General features: G+C 50.9%; 4 protein-coding genes across 4 annotated transcripts; 2 read left to right on the top strand and 2 right to left on the bottom strand.

Moving 5' to 3' along the window:
• Positions 1–2318: 2318 nt before the first annotated feature.
• On the top strand, positions 2319–3284 carry BKA67DRAFT_536959 (uncharacterized protein; the record flags this gene model as incomplete). Its single annotated transcript, XM_046100239.1, has 1 exon — positions 2319–3284. One exon carries the CDS (start codon positions 2319–2321, stop codon positions 3282–3284), a length of 966 nt encoding a protein of 321 aa, XP_045957548.1.
• A 2289-nt stretch (positions 3285–5573) lies between these two features.
• BKA67DRAFT_606676 (6-methylsalicylic acid synthase) lies at positions 5574–11072 on the top strand. The gene is made up of 3 exons (XM_046105365.1): positions 5574–5703; positions 5793–8588; positions 8649–11072. Exons 1-3 carry the CDS (start codon positions 5592–5594, stop codon positions 11042–11044), a joined length of 5304 nt encoding a protein of 1767 aa, XP_045957547.1. The 5' UTR covers positions 5574–5591; the 3' UTR covers positions 11045–11072.
• A 561-nt stretch (positions 11073–11633) lies between these two features.
• On the bottom strand, positions 11634–12839 carry BKA67DRAFT_659904 (uncharacterized protein; the record flags this gene model as incomplete). Its single annotated transcript, XM_046107533.1, has 1 exon — positions 11634–12839. The coding sequence occupies one exon, from the start codon at positions 12837–12839 to the stop codon at positions 11634–11636; it is 1206 nt and encodes a 401-aa protein (XP_045957546.1).
• A 2527-nt stretch (positions 12840–15366) lies between these two features.
• Positions 15367–17954, bottom strand: BKA67DRAFT_569058 (uncharacterized protein). The gene has a single exon (XM_046103072.1). It carries the CDS (start codon positions 17925–17927, stop codon positions 15435–15437), a length of 2493 nt encoding a protein of 830 aa, XP_045957545.1. The 5' UTR covers positions 17928–17954; the 3' UTR covers positions 15367–15434.
• Between the last annotated feature and the right edge of the window lie 1970 nt (positions 17955–19924).

The following is a 19924-nucleotide window of genomic DNA, read 5'->3' as shown; positions in this document are numbered from 1 at the left end:
CATAATATGAACCACATCAGTGTCCATGTTGATATCGAATATGAACATAATTTCTTGCAATGGTCAAATACTGTGCATCATCGCAAATCAACTATTACCTACCGTTCATAGGTTATAAACAAACCCTGAGCTACGCCCCCCCCCCCTCCAAAGTTTTGTCTATAACCTCAACGTTACTGCCGTCATGGCTGAGGTAGCACCGGCCGCGGTGTTGCGGAAGCCCCGGTAGCCAGACTTGGTCTCGTATGCATGCTCAGTGAACGGTCCCGTATGAGTTTATACCGTTGATAACAATCATTTCACCATGGAAAATCGTGAGAGCGCCAGGCCCCGTCCTCTGGAAATGATGTAGATATTTCTTGGGCAGCGCAATCCTGGCTTCGCAGAAACAATATAGTTCGCCAAAGTTTGAGGCGGCGTTTCGCATGCTATGATGCTTGTCGACGTGGATTCTCTGTCTCGTAATAAGTTGTATATTGTAGCGGATATTGGAGACAATAAGATAGTAGTGTTAGCATGGTGAAAAGAGTTAGCATTCTGACTTATAGTATGAATGACCAGCTTCTTTGTGTGGTGGAAGGGCGGAGAGAGGAGAGAGAAGCAAAAAAAAGAATGAAGGAAAGGAAAAGAAAGGGGAAAGGGACGATCGGACGGAGAAGATGGTTCGGCAGGTTCATATGCGGCTTGCCATGTATTTTCATGGATTATGCTTTGATAGTCCACGGTCATAAGAAGGATAGATGGGCGGCCGGCAGCACCTCTAGCCTACCATTCTGGCCATGGTTTGGCCAGCAGTGCTTCGTGAATCCGACAGTCTCCGACCAGGTCTGGCGTAGGCCAACGCAGATCAGTAACTTAAGTGAGTCGTTACCTGGTGGACTAGAATTTAGTAGATTGATATGTCTCAAACGGCCAAGATACGTATTCCTCCTTGGACTAGCGGATGGCTGCGATGAGCGTGCTGGACGTCTACACTGGCATGACAATAACAGCAAACGCGAGTTGTGTATTGTAAGGTACCCCTCGGCCTAGTTCAGTAACCCTGTACCCTGTACCAATACAAGACGGGATCAGGCCGGAGCCTTAGTGTCTACCCAGTTTCACTTGACTTATCCTACCACAGTGGCACTGCTTTATCACTCGTCCCTTCTATACCCCTCAATAGCAGCGATGGCGGGTGCTAGGCCTGAAAGAAAATCACAGTCTTTAAGCATTCGGTTTTCATGAACGGCCCGCCCGGGGACAGCGGGAGCCAAGATTGTTCGGTTGTGGTATCCCAAGACACCCCGTAGCGCTTTCGCGGTCTGTTACGATTGATATTCATACCTCTGTCAGTGGAAAGATGCGTTAGAATTCATCATATTCTCCCTTGGAGGTGTTGGTGGACCGCATATCCTCGAGTTGTATGAATGGGAGGTATTCGAGACAAGTGTTATTCAAGCCATGCTAGATCAGCGAGAAACGGAGAGCTGCATTGTCTACAAATCTAGCAATGTTATTTTCGAAGTCCCGGCAGTTTGATCGTTTCAGCACATGTGAGACGCGCGAAGAAAGACTAAACCAAGACATAGATGTTGCAAAGTAAAACACCAAAACTTACGGCAAGAGGCGCAGGCGGCGGGATAACATGTTTAGTGAGGACAAGGAGAAGCAGATCGGATCGCATAGCGTGCAGTATTCCGACATCTGTGCGTTCTATCATGTCCCCTGGATTGAGCGCAGTCCAGTTATTAGCCCATCAATACGGATCTACGGAGCACGGACACGACATATACAGCAAGAAGCCCGAATCAAGCTACACACTGACTTGACCCGAGCACTTCTATCGATTACTAGATAAACCCAAGTAAGGTTAACTAGCGACGACTAGAGAGCAGGGTGTTTTACAAGCAGGGCAAGAAATGATTACGGGGCAGATATTCAGCTAATGGCAGGGGTGTTTTTATTCTTCTCTTACTACGGTGCACGTCGACGGCCTGCTCAGCGATTTGTGCCTCCCCTGTGAAAAGCCCTTCGACGCACTGCCCTTTCCAAGGCCTGGGACGGAGTACGGATTACCACAGTTCAGGTGCCGGTTGTGGGGTCCCAGAGCCTGTGCGTTGGCCGGCCCGCGGCTTTCCCGCCAGACTAACCTTGATTATCTCGATGCCACGCTATGTACTTTTCTTTTTATTTCACATATGTAAGGTACACGGTACTTTTGAAGGAGTGATCCTCTCGCTGCTTTTCTTTTGAAAAAGCATAATTTCTCGCCGCGCACGGAACAATTCAACTGACAGCGCCTTGCTACTTGGCATGGGAGCTGGTATTAATACACCATGACAGAAGACGTGGTCCTGCTCACACAGCTACCCTCAGACGCGTGGTTCGAGGGTTTCGCTCAGCGGCCGAACGGTCAGCTTCTCATCACACGACTAGACCAGCCGGAGCTGTACACACTGGATGCGGAGGACCAGGACGCAGAGCCACAGTTGCTGCACACATTCGACGACGCCAACTCGGCAATTAACCTGTGCCCAATAAAGGGGAAGAGCGATGAGTACGTCGTAATTACCGGCATGCTGGACCTGGCCACTGTTCATTTCTCGAACCACGTCGCATGGCACGTAACACTGGAGGATGGTCAGGATCCGAAGGTCCGGAGAATAGCCGAACTGGATGCTGCAGCGGCAATCGGGGTGATTGCGGCGTCGGAGCGCGTGTTGTTGATCGCGGACTCGTTTCGAGGGGCTATTCTTCGGTTTGACATTTTGAGCGGCGAGACATCGGTACTGGTAGAAGAGGATGCGCTACGTCCTGTCGACGAGAGCCCCTATGGAATCAATCGGTTGCGACTAATTGACGATTTTATCTGGTTCACGAACAACGGAGCCGGCACCTTGAATCGGTTCCCTCTCCGTCACACAGAAGGCGGCATTGAGATGGCAGGGCCGATCGAGGTCATTTCAGACGACATACCTCATTGTGATGGATTGGCCGTTAGCCAAGACACAAAGAATGCGTATACCGCAAGCTACATGGACGGGTTGCTGTGGAAGCTAGACATCGACTCAGGCAGCGGGAAGTCCGAACGGAGCACCATTTTGGAAAACCTTGTGAGCCCGACAGCGGTAGAGATCATGGACAGTCACGGGAAGCCGAAGATATTTGTGGTGTGCTGCGGCGAGATCGAGGTCGGCTGGGTTAACTCGACTGACAAGACGTCATGGAGCGAATTCCGGGATTTATCCATGAATGCGCAAGTTTCGGTCACGGTAACGACAGAGGTGGTGGAAGATGCATGACGACGGAGTCTTTTGTTTGCAGCTGATTTACATAGAATCTGCCCATGTTACTAGCCCTTGTTTAGTCCAACGATCAAACCCCCTCATTCGTCTTGTTACATGACCCAGGTTTCGGGCGTAGGCCTATAGAAAGTTCGACCGCAGCGCTCTTCGATGTTTTCCTCGTCGGGCGGCATGCGATCTCGTCAACGTTGCCGCAGACTGCCAAAAGAATCTCCATGGACAGCTCGGCGGATGTAAAATGCCAACTGCCGAGAGCATTTTGCGCAAATGTGATCTCTCACTCGCGTCCCCCCATTTGTCATTTGACTAAGGAAACTAACGTCATTATAGTTTCCACTAACGAGCACGTATCGCCCCGCCGCCCCATCTCGCTGCTACATGTTGGCCCTTGTGGCTGGCAAGCGATATCATGTAGAATCCACATATATAGCGACATTTGCGAAGGATTTGAACCTTCACCGCAAGTTAGTCGCCTGATTGTGCTTCCATGGGTCCCAATGTGAAATGTCCCACACGCGTGCAGGCCCTTCGTTGGATTCCCAAAATCGTCATGGACTACTTTAGGTGACTACTGTAAGTGGGTGACGCATTTAGCGGGCCTAATTTAACCTAGACTAACTGTTAGTTTAATGTCAGTATAATAAGTCTGTCTACCTTCGGATATGTGGCACAAGGCTGGGCGCAGCGGCCAGTAACCATTTTTCCCCCTAACCTTCCAATGTTGCTAATTCTTTTGTCACTCGCCTGCCCGTGCCCCGGGTCCTTTGAAGACCCAAAACCGCAAAACACGTTCAGACGACGTTACCTATTGGGAGAGTGGCCTGTGATTGTGTAGCCGGCAATAGAGTTTGCATAGTGCATTCGCTACGACGCGCTTGCCATGCGATTCAGGCACTAGCGCGGCAAGGGCTCATGAGCTACCACACCCATGGAGCCACTGGGGCGCATGCTAAAACCCGGCGATGGTTGCCCAATGTACCGGGTTTTGATAAGCTCGACGACTTTGTATTGATGATCTCAGGATGGATGTATGGAACACCGAGGCTCTGGGTGGGGGGACCATTGGGACGAACGGACCAAGGCTTCTAGACACGTGCCTTGCTCGCGTTAAAAAAAACCTCATGCCCGTGGTTGCATGGATACCCTGCACTGATAAAAGAAATGGAATCATCTGGAGGTCCTCTCTAATGCGTTTAGTTTCAAACATAACGCAATTGACAGATGACAGAGAACGGGTCTGTGTCAAAATCGTACACTATGAGCCGGTGGTATGGTAATCGGTTCGGGCCGCATGATAGCAGATTGGCGTGCTACCACTAGAGGAGTTCCCGTTGGTAGTTCCGTAGAAAGCCAGCCAGGTAAACCCTAAGGCTGATGAAGAGGACGACTCTCGACTTGGCCGGATAGAGTCGGTTTATGAATGACCGATCGTGTCTACCATGGTAGTTTCGTGGAGCTTTTTTCGGTCTCTCGTGATTTTGACCCTTGGTCATCTTTGCTAACTCGCTTACGGCGGTTGTATGCATGATGTTATTTAACCCATTGCCTCCCAGACGGGTGGACGATACAATAAAGGCATAGGCCATTCGCAAATGACTATACGGTTATCGTTCCTATAGGTCAACGCCCATTATGGAATGGTTAGCTTCGTGAGAATCCGCTACAAGCTCCGCAGACGCCCGTTGGGTCCTCTAAAGTATTGCATGCGTTGTACGATGACATCCGTCACGGCGATTTAGGATGACCCATTCACAAAATGAGGTTTGAACGATCATCCCTGTCAAATCTTTTTCACATATAGTAGGTTTAACACTGAAACTTATCAATAATCATTAATAATATTACCTGGGTTTCATTGGCCGCGTGGATGTCTGTGACTGTGACGTGAGAAAGAAACACGTGGATATTTCGTTTATAAGAAGAGACCCATTTAGGAAATCGCGAGTCGAAGATAAGAGGAGTAAGTATGCATGCTTGGCACATGGGCTTAGCTTCGGAGGGGTCTCGAACTAATGCCATAGGTAGAGTAAACTCTTAGTATATCAGGTGCAAATATACTTGCGTCGGGACCCAATCCATGAACCACGGTCCCGTATACGCTGCGTTTATCTTGTTTCGATATCTCTTGATCGTCTCGTTTCTGCTCTGGCCAACCACGCTCTGTCCGGTAGATGGACTCCAAACCGTGTCATGTCGAGCAACTCAAGCGAAAGGCTTGATTCAGCCTCTGATACCACTGAACATGCATTTTCTGGCATTGACAGCGTAGGTTCATTAAGCCGAGACGATGTAGCTATTATTGGCATGTCCTGCCGCACGGCTGGAGGCAACAACACGCCCGAGAAACTATGGGAGTTTTTGATGGACCAGAAGAGTGCCTCGGGTGAGGTCCCACGCTGGAGGTGGGAGCCATGGTGTAAGTCATCGCTCGAGCTCAGGTGTATCGCACCAGACCTCTTCGCGGACACCTCTCCTCCAAAGTTGAACGCTAATCCCATGACATAGTACGCCGTGATGTTCGCAATGCCCGTGAACTGGAGAAAACAATTGACAGAGGTTACTTCATCGAGGACCTCGAGAACTTCGATGCTGCGTTCTTTGGTATTTCTCCCAAAGAGGCAGAGCAGATGGATCCGCATCAGCGCCTGGCGCTGGAGCTGAGTTGGGAGGCTCTCGAGAATGCCGGAGTTGACCCCAAGCGCCTTAGCGGGTCAGACACAGCCGTATTCATGGGCATTGATACAGATGACTACTCTCGCTTGTTGATAGAAGACCTGCCTAATATCGAGGCCTGGATGGGTATTGGCACCGCTTTTCATGGAGTGCCGAACCGGATTTCCTACCACCTCGATCTCATGGGTCCTAGCGTAGCAGTCGACGCAGCATGTGCCTCGTCGCTCGTGGCCATCCACCTGGGTCGCCAGGCCATCTTGAACGGAGAGTCTGGTGTTGCCATTGTCGGCGGCGTGCATGTACTAGTAGCCCCAGGACTGACACGCATGTTGGGCAAGGCTGGAGCATTAAGTCCTGACGGCATATGCCGCTCATTCGATGATGCAGCCAACGGTTATGCTCGAGGTGAAGGTGGTGCCGTTGTCATCTTGAAGCGTCTTTCCGCTGCCATCGCTGATGGGGACAACATCCTCGCCATATGCAAAGGGACTGCAGTCGCTCAAGACGGGAAAACAAATGGCATTATGGCACCAAACGCAAAAGCACAAGAGCTTGTGGCACGACAAGCCCTCGATCGAGCTGGTATCGATGCACACACAGTGACTTATGTTGAGGCACATGCAACATCCACGCCACTGGGAGATCCTACGGAGATATCCGCCATTTCTGCCGTATACGGTGCAGGGTCAGGGAGGCCACTCGATGAGCCTGTCATGGTTGGGTCCATAAAGCCGAATGTCGGCCACCTGGAAGCTGCAGCCGGTGCAATCGGCATGGTGAAAGCAATCCTGGCGATGAAGCATGGCAAGGTACCCCCACAGGCCTACTTGACCAAATTAAATTCACGCATCGATTGGAAGAACTCGGGGCTCAATGTCGTTCAAGCACCGACGGACTGGTCCAATAAATCAGGACCAAGGCGAGCCGCAATTTGCTCATACGGATACGGCGGAACTGTTTCGCACGCCGTCATCGAGGAGTTTATCTACAATGCCGCCAGTCGCCTGGATTCAGTTCGACTAGAGGAGCCACATCCTGTCATCCTGACCATCTCGGCGGCGCAGGAGAAAAGGCTTTCCGGGCAAGCTCTTAAGCTTTCGCAATGGCTCGATACCCCCAAGGCTCGCAGCACGAGCTTAGCAGCAGTTGCGCGTACTCTAGCACTACGCCGAGCCCATCATGACTATCGGGCCGCCTTCGCGGTAAGTAGCCACGAAGAGGCCGTGGAAGCACTCGAAAGGTTTGCGGCGGGTTCTGAGGAGATCTCTGATAACAGCGCTCGAGGAAGAGTACTCCAAGCAGGCAATGGTCCTGCTAGGCACGCCGCTTGGGTGTTCTCTGGTCATGGTGCTCAGTGGACGGACATGGGCAAAGAACTGCTACATGATGCCGCTTTCCGCAAAGCTATCGCTACACTTGAGTCGTTATACTTGAAAGAAGCTGGCTTTTCGCTTGTCAAAGCTCTCGAAAACGGCGATTTCGAATCATCGGAGCGCGTCCAGTCTCTGACTTACGCCATGCAAATCGGTCTAAGCCAAGTGCTCAGGTCCAAGGGGCTCGAGCCTCAAGCCGTGATTGGCCATTCTGTGGGCGAGATAGCGGCTTCCGTCGTTGGTGGTTGCCTTACACCGGAAGAAGGAGCATTGATCGTGATCCGCCGAGCAAAGCTGTACGGAACTATTCGAGCATTGACTACTGGGGGTATGGCACTTGTGAACCGCCCCTACGATGAAGTTGCAGCAGAGCTTACGAACAACGCAAATCTGTGTGCGGCAATCGATTCCTCTCCCTCGACCTGCGTCATCAGTGGAGAAGAGACGGCTGTGCGGGAATATGTAGAGACACAGAAAGCTCGGGGCATCAAAACGTTTCGAGTCGAGACCGACATCGCATTCCACAGCCCTATTCTCGAACAGCTTGCAGCCCCCCTCAAGGAGGCATTAGCTGGGTCCTTAAAGCCTCAAATCCCCAATATCCCGGTGTACTCGACGTCTAACACGGACCCACGAACACCAGCTCTTCGGGATATAGAATATTGGGTCAACAATATGATTAGGCCAGTCTTGCTAAAGTCGGCAGTCAATGCAGCCGCCGCCGATGGGTACCGAGTATTCGTTGAAGTCTCTTCACATCCCATCGTGCTTCATTCTGTCAATGAGACACTGCTCTCCGGTAATCTCGATGAGGAAGACTTCGTCACTGTGCCGACAATGAAGCGCGGTAGATCAGCTCTTGGGTGTGTCTGGAACGCCCTCGCACAGCTTTACGTGAGTGGTGCAGAAATCAACTTCGCAGCACAATTGAAAGAAGAGAGCCAGTGGTGTCAAACCGTTCCGGGGACCCCGTGGCTCCACAAGCCGTATTGGAAGCAGGTTGAAACTGGTCCGCTGAATCAAGAGATTACTCATGATGTAGACAAGCACACTCTGCTTGGCCAGCGGATCACCGTGGGCGGCACAGATACCGTGATGTATACAACCAAGCTTGATGACAAGGTGAAACCATTTCCCGGGACCCATCCACTGGACGGCACAGAGATCATCCCCGCTGCGGTGTACATCAACACTTTCCACTCTGCTACTGGTGCCACGGTGCTTTCGGATATAAAACTCAACGTTCCGGTCTCGAGTAAGTATCGATCTTTCACTCTGTTCCCGGCGAATTGAACCATGGACTGACCGATACTAGTTAGTGAGGAAACCCGCAATGTGCAGATTATCGTCGAGGGTCATCAAATCAAAGTTGCCTCGAGCACAATCGCGGAGTCGGAGGATGCGGAGCAGTACTGGGTCGCGCATAGCTCGTGCCATTGGAGCAAGGCTGATGCCGATTCCAGCTTGTCCCAGAGTGTCGACGTCGAGGCCATCAAGAAGCGCATTGGAACCCTTCTGCCTAACACTTTCGCGGTAGACTATCTCACCCAGATTGGCGTGGAGGGCATTGCCTTCCCGTGGCAAGTCATAGAGCACTACGGCAACGCGAAAGAAATGATCGCCAAAGTCGACATGGACCCTGAGGCCCAGGAGCTGAGCTGGGACCCAAAATCGTGGGCACCATTGCTCGATGCGGCGACGTCTGTTGGATCGTCCATCTTTTTCACCGAGCCAAAGCTGAGGATTGTCTCGCAGATCGATCGTGTCTCACTCCACTCATCAAAGCCCCCACCCAAGATTGGCTATCTCTTCATTCAAGAAGCCACTGATGCGCAAAGCCCAGCCTCTCACGTGAGTGTTCTGGACGAGCAAGGCTTACTGCTAGCCAAGTTCACTTCCATGAGATTCTCTGGAGTCGAAGACGCTGTGGGTGCTAGTGGTAGCGTTGACAGTCTCGTGCATCGCATGGACTGGATACCGCCCAAATTCTCGGAAAAGCCCCGACGATTTGCTCAAGTCGTGGTGGTGTCCACCGATCATTCAACTGCAAGCCGATATCTCGAGAAGTTGCAGGCGGAGAATAGCCAGGTGTTATTATGCCTCAGCGCAGAGGAAATGGGCAGACCTGAAGTTGTCGCTGCTCTGGCTCAGAAGGACAGCGCAGTTATCTACATCCCCGGGCAAGTGGATTCTATAAATGAAGTGAGCACTAAGTCCACGGAATTCATCTGGGAGACTACTAGCATCGTCAAGTTGCTTCTCGACCGATCTGAGAGCACTAGCAAGGTATTTGTCGTTACGGACTCTGTTTTTGCCGGCAAGACAACGACCGGACTCGCGCACGGCGCCTTGTATGGACTTGCGCGTATCATCGCGGCAGAGCATCCGGACATCTGGGGGGGCCTCATCGACAATGACAAGCGGGACACCGTGCCGTCGCTGGCCTTGAAGTACGTCCAGGATCAGGATGTGTTGCGGTTCATCGATGGCATGCCTAGGCGCGCGATTCTGAGGCCCCTGCTGAAGAGTCAGCGCCATGAGCCGGAGTCGTCGAAGTCGCTGCTCCCCAAACCTGAAGGCACTTACATCATCACTGGTGGTCTTGGAGCTCTGGGCCTGCGGACGTGCAACTTCTTGGTTGAGAATGGCGCTCGTCGTATCGTGCTTTTATCCCGTCAAGGGCTGCCCCCTCGCCGAAAATGGCCTGAGTTGGTTGTGAATGACGAAAAGCTATCGGCAACTGTGCAGCTGGTCCAGGAGTTCGAAAAGGCGGGTGCCTCCATCCATCCCGTCGCGCTGGACATCGCTGCCGAAGGTGCCGCGCAAAAGCTACAGGAAATCCTCGACAACATGAGCTTACCCCCTGTTCTTGGAGTCGTTCATGCGGCTGGAGTTTTGGAGGATAGCTTGGTGCTAGAGACCTCCCGGGAATCTTTCGAACGAGTGCTTGCGCCGAAGGTCAGAGGAGCCCTCGCATTGCACGAGGCCTTCCCACCGCGCACTCTGGACTTCTTCGTTCTCTATTCCAGCATCGGCCAGCTTGTCGGCACGGCCGGGCAAGCTTCGTACGGGTCTGGAAACGCTTTCCTAGATGCGCTTGCGACATACCGTCGGGACCAGGGGGACAACTCTGTAGCGTTCCAGTGGACCGCTTGGCGCGGTTCAGGCATGGGCACATCCGAGTTTCTCGCCGTCGAGCTGCAGAGCAAAGGGATCACGGATGTCTCGGACGCCGACGCTTTCCGCGCCTGGAAGCACTTGAGCCGGTATGACATCGACAACGCCGTCGTCACACGCTGCCTCGCGATGGAAGAAGGCGAGCCCGTTGCGGTACCCTTGCTCGAAGACGTAGTGGTGCGAAAACCACGATCCAGAAGCGACGGCACCGCCAGCGGTGGCTCCGCAGAGGAGATAGCCAGCGGCACTAGGAAAGACGCTGTACCCGACACGCCCGAGAAGTTGCAGGAGTGGTTGACGACCAGAATTCGCGAGTGTATTGCCGCTGTGCTCATGATTACTGATATTGAGGACATCGACCCGCGCATGCCCGTGTCGGATCTCGGTGTCGACAGTGTAATGACTGTCGCACTGCGGCAGAAACTACAGACAGTGTTGAAAGTAAAGGTGCCACCGACGTTGACATGGAATCATCCAACGGTGAACCACCTGGTCGCTTGGTTTACGGCGAAGATGGGTGAAGCAACATCATGATACCCTGCGTTTTCCTCTTATACGTCTTTACCATTACATAGATCTCTGAAATACTAGATTCTTTAAGCTTATTCTTGGTTTCCCCTCCTTTGTACGAATGACTATTTGCCCTAGCTATGCTTGCTCTAGAGCCGAGGATACTAACTAGAAATGTCATCATTTTGGCATATTAGAGCCATTGGCCCTTTCCCGCGTTCACGACGTTGGCACCAGACCGATCCGTGGGTTGAAAGCATATCTTTATAGCTTCCGTTTCAATCGGAAGCTGACGCTACCACATATACCGGGTTAACTTAAGCCGCTTCACGTTCCGTATGATGATCACGATTATCACACTGATGAGTTGAACTTGGACTTGAAGCAATACGGCGAGAAGATGAAAGGTGGCTTATATAAACCATGGAATGAAACGCCACAGACAGGAAAGGGCGCACCAAGGCATGCTTGTACTTTGTCGCGAATGGACCATGCTGCGCACACGATGGCTAGTGGTGAAGACCAAGAAGCTCCGAGCCAGTGTTACAGCCTAGAGCTGTCATGATATGTTGCAGCCTTTAAGAAATACACACTTGCCCGGCGAGTCCCATGTTTAGAAGCGGGCAGAAAAGGTGGCTTCTTCGAGCACACCTTGTATTTTATTGGGTACGATCTCGTCTATGAAGTCGAGTAGCTCTTCTTTGATGCTATCCGACTTCTGATCGAGTATCTCATCTATCCTGCTATCTACTCTCATTTCAAGTTCCTCATCCAATTCACTTTGTCCGGCCTCGACTTCGCCTATGCGTTCGTGCAAGTCATGTTCCAGAATCTTGCACTTTGCTTTGTGATCTTCCTGCTGGGATATCAGCATCGCAACCTTTGCATGGAGTTCTTTCAATTCGGAGGCTAGTAGTGCCTCTCTGTCCTTGGAGCCCCTGAGCTCGGTTACCAACCACGCTACGGTGGCCTCCAGATCGTCTCTGGGCTTATGAATAGGCCGCTGAGCTTCAGAACCCGAGTTGCCTCTGCGACGCTTAGACGTCTTTTCCTCGAGCACCGGAGGCATGGGCGGACCAGGCCCGAGGTCCTGGTACGCAGGCGGTGATTCGTCGAATTGGACCTTGTTCGACTTGGCATCAGCGGCGAAGCATACCACCTTTCCGCCTTTGCCGCCGTAGAGACCAAGGAGGTCAGCATAGCCGGGTGTGGAAACTACTTGGTTTTTTGACAGCGTCGCGCAGAGCGACTGCAGTCGAGCCTCGGACATAACGCGACGCGATAAGCGGCAGAAGACTTCCAGATTCGTGGCGCGCGCCAAGGAGCAGAATGAATCCCAGGTGTCGCTCGATTCCTTGTTCTTCCAGACCATCTCGGACGTCTGCATAGCCCCGGGCACCACAAGACAAGGTGCGCTCCGCAGCCCGAAGCGGATGCACACGGTGTCGGGACCTAGCTCTCGAACATGGTCGTCGCAGAGAGACAAGGTTTGAATGATTTCTGGTGCAAGGAATAGAAATATTGGTATTTTCTCGGGTGCGGACCCGGTCTTGGCAAGGACTGAGGATCGTAGTTTGAAGAAGGCCGTGTTGTACGACGCATGAAATTGCAGATCGAACGTCAGGCCAGGTTGTCTCCGCGACTGGCCATCGTCAAGCCAAGTCACCAAAGCCTCGATTTTGGTGTGCTTTTCATGTTGGACTAGTTTTTTTGCACTGACGGATTCGTTGTCAGGGTGCGCCTTGTGCTCGACTCCGAGGCTGGCATCGTCGTCGCTTGCATCAGCAGAGGCCGTCGTGGCCTGCGACGACGAGACCATGGATCGATGGTCACTGCGAAAAGATTAGTATTCAACGGGGGGCACGGGACACGGATTTCAGAAGCCCCTGGTCAAGCAGGATACCCTCCCACCCAGGCTTCTGGCGGCAGAGCAGCCTTGACTCTCGAGTTGTAAGCTCCGAACGGGGACGGACGACTCAGTCGACAGCAGGACTTGAAGAGACGGACAGACCCTCACACGCTCCGGCCACATCGCCAGCCACAAGGCGGAATAGTTTGACAAGCAGGCAACTCGGCCCCTGCAAAGGAGTGAGCACCTTCCCAAGATCCTGGGTCTTTCACCGGCCGTGGACGATGAGTAGAAGCCAGTAGATTGATCAAGGGCGCCGTTGACTAAGACCTCCGGGGGACAGCAGATGAGCGGGCGTGTAGGAGCAGGCAAGTACCTTTGATGAGCGAGAATGACGCAGCCAAGTATGTTGCGGATGGCAATCGAGATGTTGCGACGCTGCGATGTTGCGATAATAATATGTAGTCGGCATCGTTAAATCGTCAACAAGAGGGAATCGAGAGGCAGAGAGGGAGGCTGGTCGCGAAAGTGGGGCCAGCACTGCGCTCGGGCAGCATCACGTGATGATGCCATCGCGCTACCACGAGCTAGTCTAGGTACTAGTACGGATCCGCGCCTGAGTAAGTACAAAGTACCTAACCTAGGTCAACCTAATCTAGAAACCTCACTGCCCGATGTCTTCAAACACCGGAATACCAACATCGATACTGTAGACAAAATCTGTCAAAGGACAAAATAACCATCTCCATTACATCACCAACATTACTGTTTATAGTTACACGGCTAACGATTCCATAAAAACAAGCGCAAAGTTCCAAACATCTGAGCAAGTCACGGACTGCAGAACAATGCCAGTTTCATCGCCGGTATCACGAACGAGCCCGTCTTTCTTGATGCTGGTCCCTCCGTCGGCCACTTGACTGACAGTATCGGCAATGTCTTGTAGTGTGCTGATATCCAGAAAGGCTTAGTTCGGCATGTTCTAGTTGAACCCGCAAGCAGCTTTGCGAGTAGTTCTCTACTCGCTTACTCAAGCCAATATTGTAGTCTGCCGCACCTTCATTCTCGTGCGATGTCACCGATCTATCGACGAAATAGTACTCGTTCTACCACATTTGCTGGTAGCCTTGCGGGAGCGTAACACGCTTGTTCCCTGGACCCATCCAAGTGTACGTAGCATTGGTAGACTCGTGGGCATCCATCAATCTTCGGCCACCATCGGGCGCGACATGGGGAAATTTGCCAGCCAACCCGGTCCAGGTCGGAGAATTGAGCTTTCCGATTTCATCAAACCAGGCTACTTCCCTGCGAAATACGAAGTAACCTCTACCTGTAATACCGTGAAAGTCGTCCCGGTACGTCTATCAGAACAAGTTTTGATTATATCATGTGTGGTACTGCAGGGTTTTGCATATCAAATGATGACACCCTCCAAGATATCCACTAGAAGGCTCCGTGTACTTCCCGGTCACATTGATGGCGCACACAAGGCGAGTGGGAACGACAGATGGTGGCTGCAGAGAATGGGAGGAGTGTCCGTCGTGTCAATTTTCGGCACATATTAGAGAGAGGAGCTTGCTGTCGGTATCGGGTACCGTGTTGGATGTGACAAGCTTCCCAGCTTCGTCGTCGGATATTGTACCGTCGATGAAGCAGCAAGGGCCGTCAAGCTGGTGGTGTGCTTGTAACACGCACCATAAGGGTGGTATTGTGACACCAGCCGCAGAAGGTACAACAGCCAAAAAAAAATTGGGCAATCTACTTCCTGTTGCGCCCATTCGAACTAAACTTGAAAGGTCTTCAACATGGTTGAGCAGTACTAACATGTTATGAACTGTGAAGAAATTCGGAGTATTGCAGAGTGACGACGGACCAAAGGAAACTCCATACAATTTTACCAAACAGAGCCTCGTTTATTTAGAGCTCTTTTTATAATATCCCACATCCGTTTCAGGGCCCTGCGCGCCGTCCTTTCTCAGAGTGCATTTTTCATTACAATCATCTTGACCACTCGCTTCTGCGATTACGACGGCCGTTTTTGGCAGCCTAAACCACCCCCAACAAGTACAACTTTAGCGGGGTGTCTGTACTATTTGAAGTTTCACTGTACGCTAAGAACACTTCCAACATCCTTCTCATCGGCGTGCGGCCCAGCTACAAGCCCTGCACTGCCAGGCGCTGAGAAGAAGCCACACCCCGGAAATAGAACAACCGGTAATTAGGAATCGAAGTACGAACGGATCAAGGCGCTTGCAAGCAAACGTTGCATATCCTATTACAGTCTATATCAAAGCTGAAGAAGGAAAGAGAGCTACGCTATGCGAACCTTTACGAGGGAGTTTTCGAGTAACCGGTACGGACCTCTAACCTAGGTTCTCTGTACCTGTAGCATAGAGCCCAAAGCGCAGCCTGGGCTACAAAGGACTTGTCCCGTAACAGCAGTATAGGTTTAACGGGTTTTCAAATATGTAAAATGAATATTATATATTATATGTTATATTTTCAATCCTAATAAGCCCAGCGTTGTGTACCAGAAAATTCTAGCTCTTGTTACGGCAATCCAACTTAATAAATATAGACAACTAAAGGTACAGATACTTTTGGTTCCTCCTGTAACTCGTCTACCGTGTCGTCAATATTGAATGCGTACGTGGCTAACTCCATGTCATCAATGAAGTAATTCTCGGTTTCTATCCAGGCCAATGGGTTTCGGGGTTTCTTCTGTTGGCCATGTCCATCCCGAGAAGAGATCAGGCTGTTATTGTCATTAGACTCGTCTTCCACACGATTTCTGTCCTTCTCCTCTAGATTTTTATTTATGTCATCCTCATCTTTATCAATCTTGTCTACACCATCACTGCCTGCCTTTGTCTTTACTTTGTCAAATGCACCAAAATAGCAGGCCAAACAAACCGAAGTTGATGGCAGAACGATGACCTTGGCTGCCAGGCGTGAGGCCAACGCGGCTGTCGCTAGTCGGGCGATGGGATCCCCACTGGCACGCACGACAGCGCTCTGCACCGGGGGATCGAGGAGTTCAGACCATGAGTCGATGGAAACTAGGGATGAAAAGTCGAAGTCCGGCAATTCCCGATGATCGCAGTACTTTTTTACCTGTGATGTCCAAAGCGTCGCTGCTTCTAAAATGTCGAGGTCAGCGACCCATTCACCATGATTGTAGACGGATACAGTTGTCTCCAAGAAATAGGCCAGCACATCTCGGCCGCTTCGTGAGTTGATGTTGAGCGGAAGCTCGTAGCCAGTGAAAGAGAGATGGAAAGAGGTCCCTTGAAAGTTGTTCTGTGCACTTCCATCGAAGGGCTCATGTGCAATCTTATGCCATGATGAGAAGTCTAGCTTGCGAATTTTTGGATGCGGCGGTGTAATCAAGATTGCCAGTCCAGGCTTACCCACATTTCCGACGATTCTTTCGACAGGTGCGTGACGAGATGCTTCGTGAGGATCCCCAAGGAGTTGACTGGCAACGAAAATAGAGCTAGAATGACTGATGGCAAATGCTTGATTGCCGATATTGCTGGGTTCTATATCGTAAGAACCCGTTTCGAAATACGCAATGCAGCTGAAGGTTGCTTGCAAAAGTTGACAATTCGGTTTTTTAAATTCTCTCCACCATTTGGAACTGCATAGTGGCAGTGATGTAACCTGAAGGTCCACCTTAGCACCCGGGAGTTGAGAGTAGGTTCGCTCCGCAGCCTCGACCGCACAGAGCGAGTCGAAGTATACGCTCTTCGAGGCAGAGGTTCCGACATAAGCGAGTGCATTTGCTATCTGGTGGTGGTTCAAATCGCCGTTTTCGATGCAGCTAATCAGTTGTGAGACTTTTAGTGTGTTGTTCCCAATGGTCGATTGAGGAATATATGACGGCAGATATATAGCAGCCAATCCAGGAACTCCGCAAACGAAACAGTGGGGTGTGGGGGCTTCCCCGATTGCATGCGGCATCATGATTTCCCGTGCTCCATCCTCGCCGTCTGACAAATCATCATCCTGATCATTCATCCAGTGCGATTCTGCAAAGGAATCTTCTGATCGTTGACTGATGTTATTGTTCCTTCTTCGTCTCTTGACCGAAAGACCGGAGACGGCTAGGCGCGTGAAGCGGAACGATTGAGTCGAACTTAGTCGGTACCTGATCATTGCGCTCCTGGCTGTGTTCGGATCGAGTACTCGGCAACCTAAGTTGCGAAGGAAGCTAAGTACAGGTCCGCTTTCATGACTCAAACTCTCAGCAAACGGTGCTAATAAAACCCGAAAGTCTGTTAGACCAAACACTGAATACACTCGAGCTTTCTTTGGCGCAAGCATTGTTGAACATCGTCTCTGACCGAACGAAAGAAGTCGACCAATCTGCTGTCGAGTGATATCCTTTGATTTCGTGTATTGTCTGGCGGCCGACCCGAGTAATTTGAGCCATCCCATTCTCGATCGACCTTTGGAATGCCGCAGAGACTCGCTTTCACTTGGCTTCCAACTCTGCAGTGATGTGTCTAGGATGTCAATCAAGTTTAACCCCGTCTCAAACGTCCTATCTTCAAGATCCCATCCGCCCAGTATACTCCCAACAACAACGAACATGAACTCTTCAAAACTGACTCGTGACTGGCCGATTCCCGCATATCTCGTTGTCAGTCCTGATTCGCCGTAATATCTCGCGTGGGTTAGTGGGAGTGACCAGAAAACTCCGTCTCCATTACCCTCTCTGCTCCTGAGGCCAATGGTAACAGTACCGCCCGGTGTGATAAGCGAGTCAGCTTGCTTGACATACTGATCTGTACCAGCCAGTATTATATCTGGATAAAGATGCCACGCAGATAACCCTAAGAGTATGGCACCAGTATCTATACGCTGTGGTGTGCCTTGGATCAGCCTCTCTAGTGTTTTCAACGCACTTGTCCATGACTCGATTATCGCGTCATATACTTTTGACTGCATTGATACAGGGAGGGACAGATTATCGAATATTAGCCGACATTGAGTTTGCTGAACCTTCTTTGCTTCATCTGCCGTCTGGAGCCAAGCCCTGAGTATTGTCAGCATGTTATAATAGTATTTTGAAGATTGCGGTGCACCTAGCGCTTGAGTCCCACTCATCTAGTTGTGTCCTACTGATCTCGATTCGAGAGCCGGCGAGGTCTGCTATTTTCAGAGCGCCCTCCTGTTTCCCAATCGACGTCCGTAGATGCAACTTTCTGTTTTCGATCAGATCAACCCAGATAGACACCGCTTGCTCTCTTTTCCAAATACGAGCAAGCATGCAGGCAAGCAAGTGCATAGTGACTGCCCGGCCGCCAGAGGTGGCTGAAGCCCAAATGGTACTCCCATCGGCTCCAACGTGGTCTGCAAAGATACCCTCGGTTTTTGATCCTTGCGGATTGATCTCAGGTAGTTTTGCGATTTCACTGGAGCGAAGACCATATGCTTGGATCAACTTGGGCACATCCGGCATAACGCCTTCGAAAAGACCTGCTAGTTTCCTCGCCGTGACATGAACTGCGCCGTCCTCAGCAACGCCTTTCCTACGTGATGAAAGGGCCTCCCCAAGCCCTCGATATTGCTCAGGCGCATCATATTTTATTATAGAAAAATCGAAGTTGAAGTTTGCCAATGCTAACCGTGCCCACCCACTTTCGCACGCACCCCCTTTTGCACGCCGATCTTCCGACGCGTAAACAACACCACGCTTTTCTTGTAAATGCTAGAACTCAACCAATTGTAATCCTATCGATCTGATATTTTCAATATGGGTAAACTAAATGAACGCGATGTAGCAGAAGCAATTAGTTTGGTTCGAAACGGCGAAACGATAACGCGCGCAGCCAAAGCTTTCGGTATCGTACGGTCTACTTTGTCGCGACGACTTAACGGGTCGCAACCACATTCCTCAGCCCACGAAACGTCAAAGAACCTATCTGAATTGCAAGAAATGGAGCTTGAGCAATGGATTTTACATGAGGAATTGTGTGGACGCGCTCCGGGCTCGAATATGGTGCGACAAATAGCGGCTAATATCATGACTGGTATCGGCGAAATCGACGATACGGTCACCCCTGGATACAATTGGGTATACAAGTTCCTTAGCCGCCACCCACACTTGAAGACTAAGGTTGGACGTGTAATTGACGCTGAGAGGGTCAAAGGCATTGAAAAACAGACCGTAAAGGACTTTTACACGTATATATCACAGGTCAAAGACACCTATAAGATCCTACCAAAGGACATCTATAATATGGATGAAACAGGTGTACAAGAAGCCGAACAAAGTCAAGGCACAGTCATCGGGACGTCTAGGTCACGTCGTTCACGCGTTGCGAAAAACCCAGCAACTGGATGGATGTCAGTTATCCATAGTATCAACGCTATCGGGTTGAAAACAACGAATACGTATATACTAAGAGGAACAACACTACAAGCACAATGGTTACCTGAGGATCTTGAGGAAGCTGAGTATACAGCGACCCCTAAGGGCTGGACCAACTCAGCAGTGGCGCTGTCATGGTTGTTAGAGGTCTTCGAGCCAGAAACCAGACCACAAGAGTCCCCAGACTGCCCAAACCCATGGAGGATGCTCCTCCTCGATGGCCACAGTACTCATGTTACACCCGGGTTCATGCTAAGGGCATTCAGGAAGAGGATTGCCTTGATATACCTACCAGCACACACAAGCGAAGCGCTCCAACCACTTGACAAGACGGTCTTCTCATCGTTGAAGTCCCACTACCATAGGCTAATAAGCCTATACCGTGGTATTCAAGCTACTGGGCCCGTTAACAAGCAACGGATGCTTGAAGCTTATGATAAAGCTTGTGCCCTTGCTTTTACGAAACAAATTATCGAAAGCGGCTGGGCCAAAACGGGTATTTACCCCTTAAATGAATTAATGGTGTTAGGTGACCCTGAGTTCTTCCCACCATCACCTGACACTCAACCTACAACACCACAAAACGAGTCAGATCTAGCTGAAATTGGTCTGTTTACTCCTCATAATAGTAAGGACCTTCGACTTCAAATTAGGGACGTTACCATCAATCATTCGC

Source organism: Truncatella angustata (genome assembly GCF_020726525.1).
Source record: "Truncatella angustata strain MPI-SDFR-AT-0073 chromosome Unknown BKA67scaffold_5, whole genome shotgun sequence".
NCBI classification, from domain to species: domain Eukaryota; kingdom Fungi; phylum Ascomycota; class Sordariomycetes; order Amphisphaeriales; family Sporocadaceae; genus Truncatella; species Truncatella angustata.
The sequence above is the reverse complement of the archived record's forward strand: the minus strand, read 5'-3'. Positions and strand labels throughout refer to the sequence as shown.

What these genes read in the sequence shown, in the direction of transcription:
- BKA67DRAFT_606676 (XM_046105365.1), top strand. Translation starts at nt 5,592, where the DNA reads ATGTCCTGCCGCACGGCTGGAGGCAACAACACGCCCGAGAAACTATGG. An exon ending in CTGGAGGTGGGAGCCATGGT is followed by an intron (nt 5,704 to 5,792) that starts GTAAGTCATCGC and finishes CCCATGACATAG; the next exon opens with TACGCCGTGATGTTCGCAAT. An exon ending in ACTCAACGTTCCGGTCTCGA is followed by an intron (nt 8,589 to 8,648) that starts GTAAGTATCGAT and finishes GACCGATACTAG; the next exon opens with TTAGTGAGGAAACCCGCAAT.
- BKA67DRAFT_569058 (XM_046103072.1), bottom strand. Translation starts at nt 17,927, where the DNA reads ATGCTGACAATACTCAGGGCTTGGCTCCAGACGGCAGATGAAGCAAAG.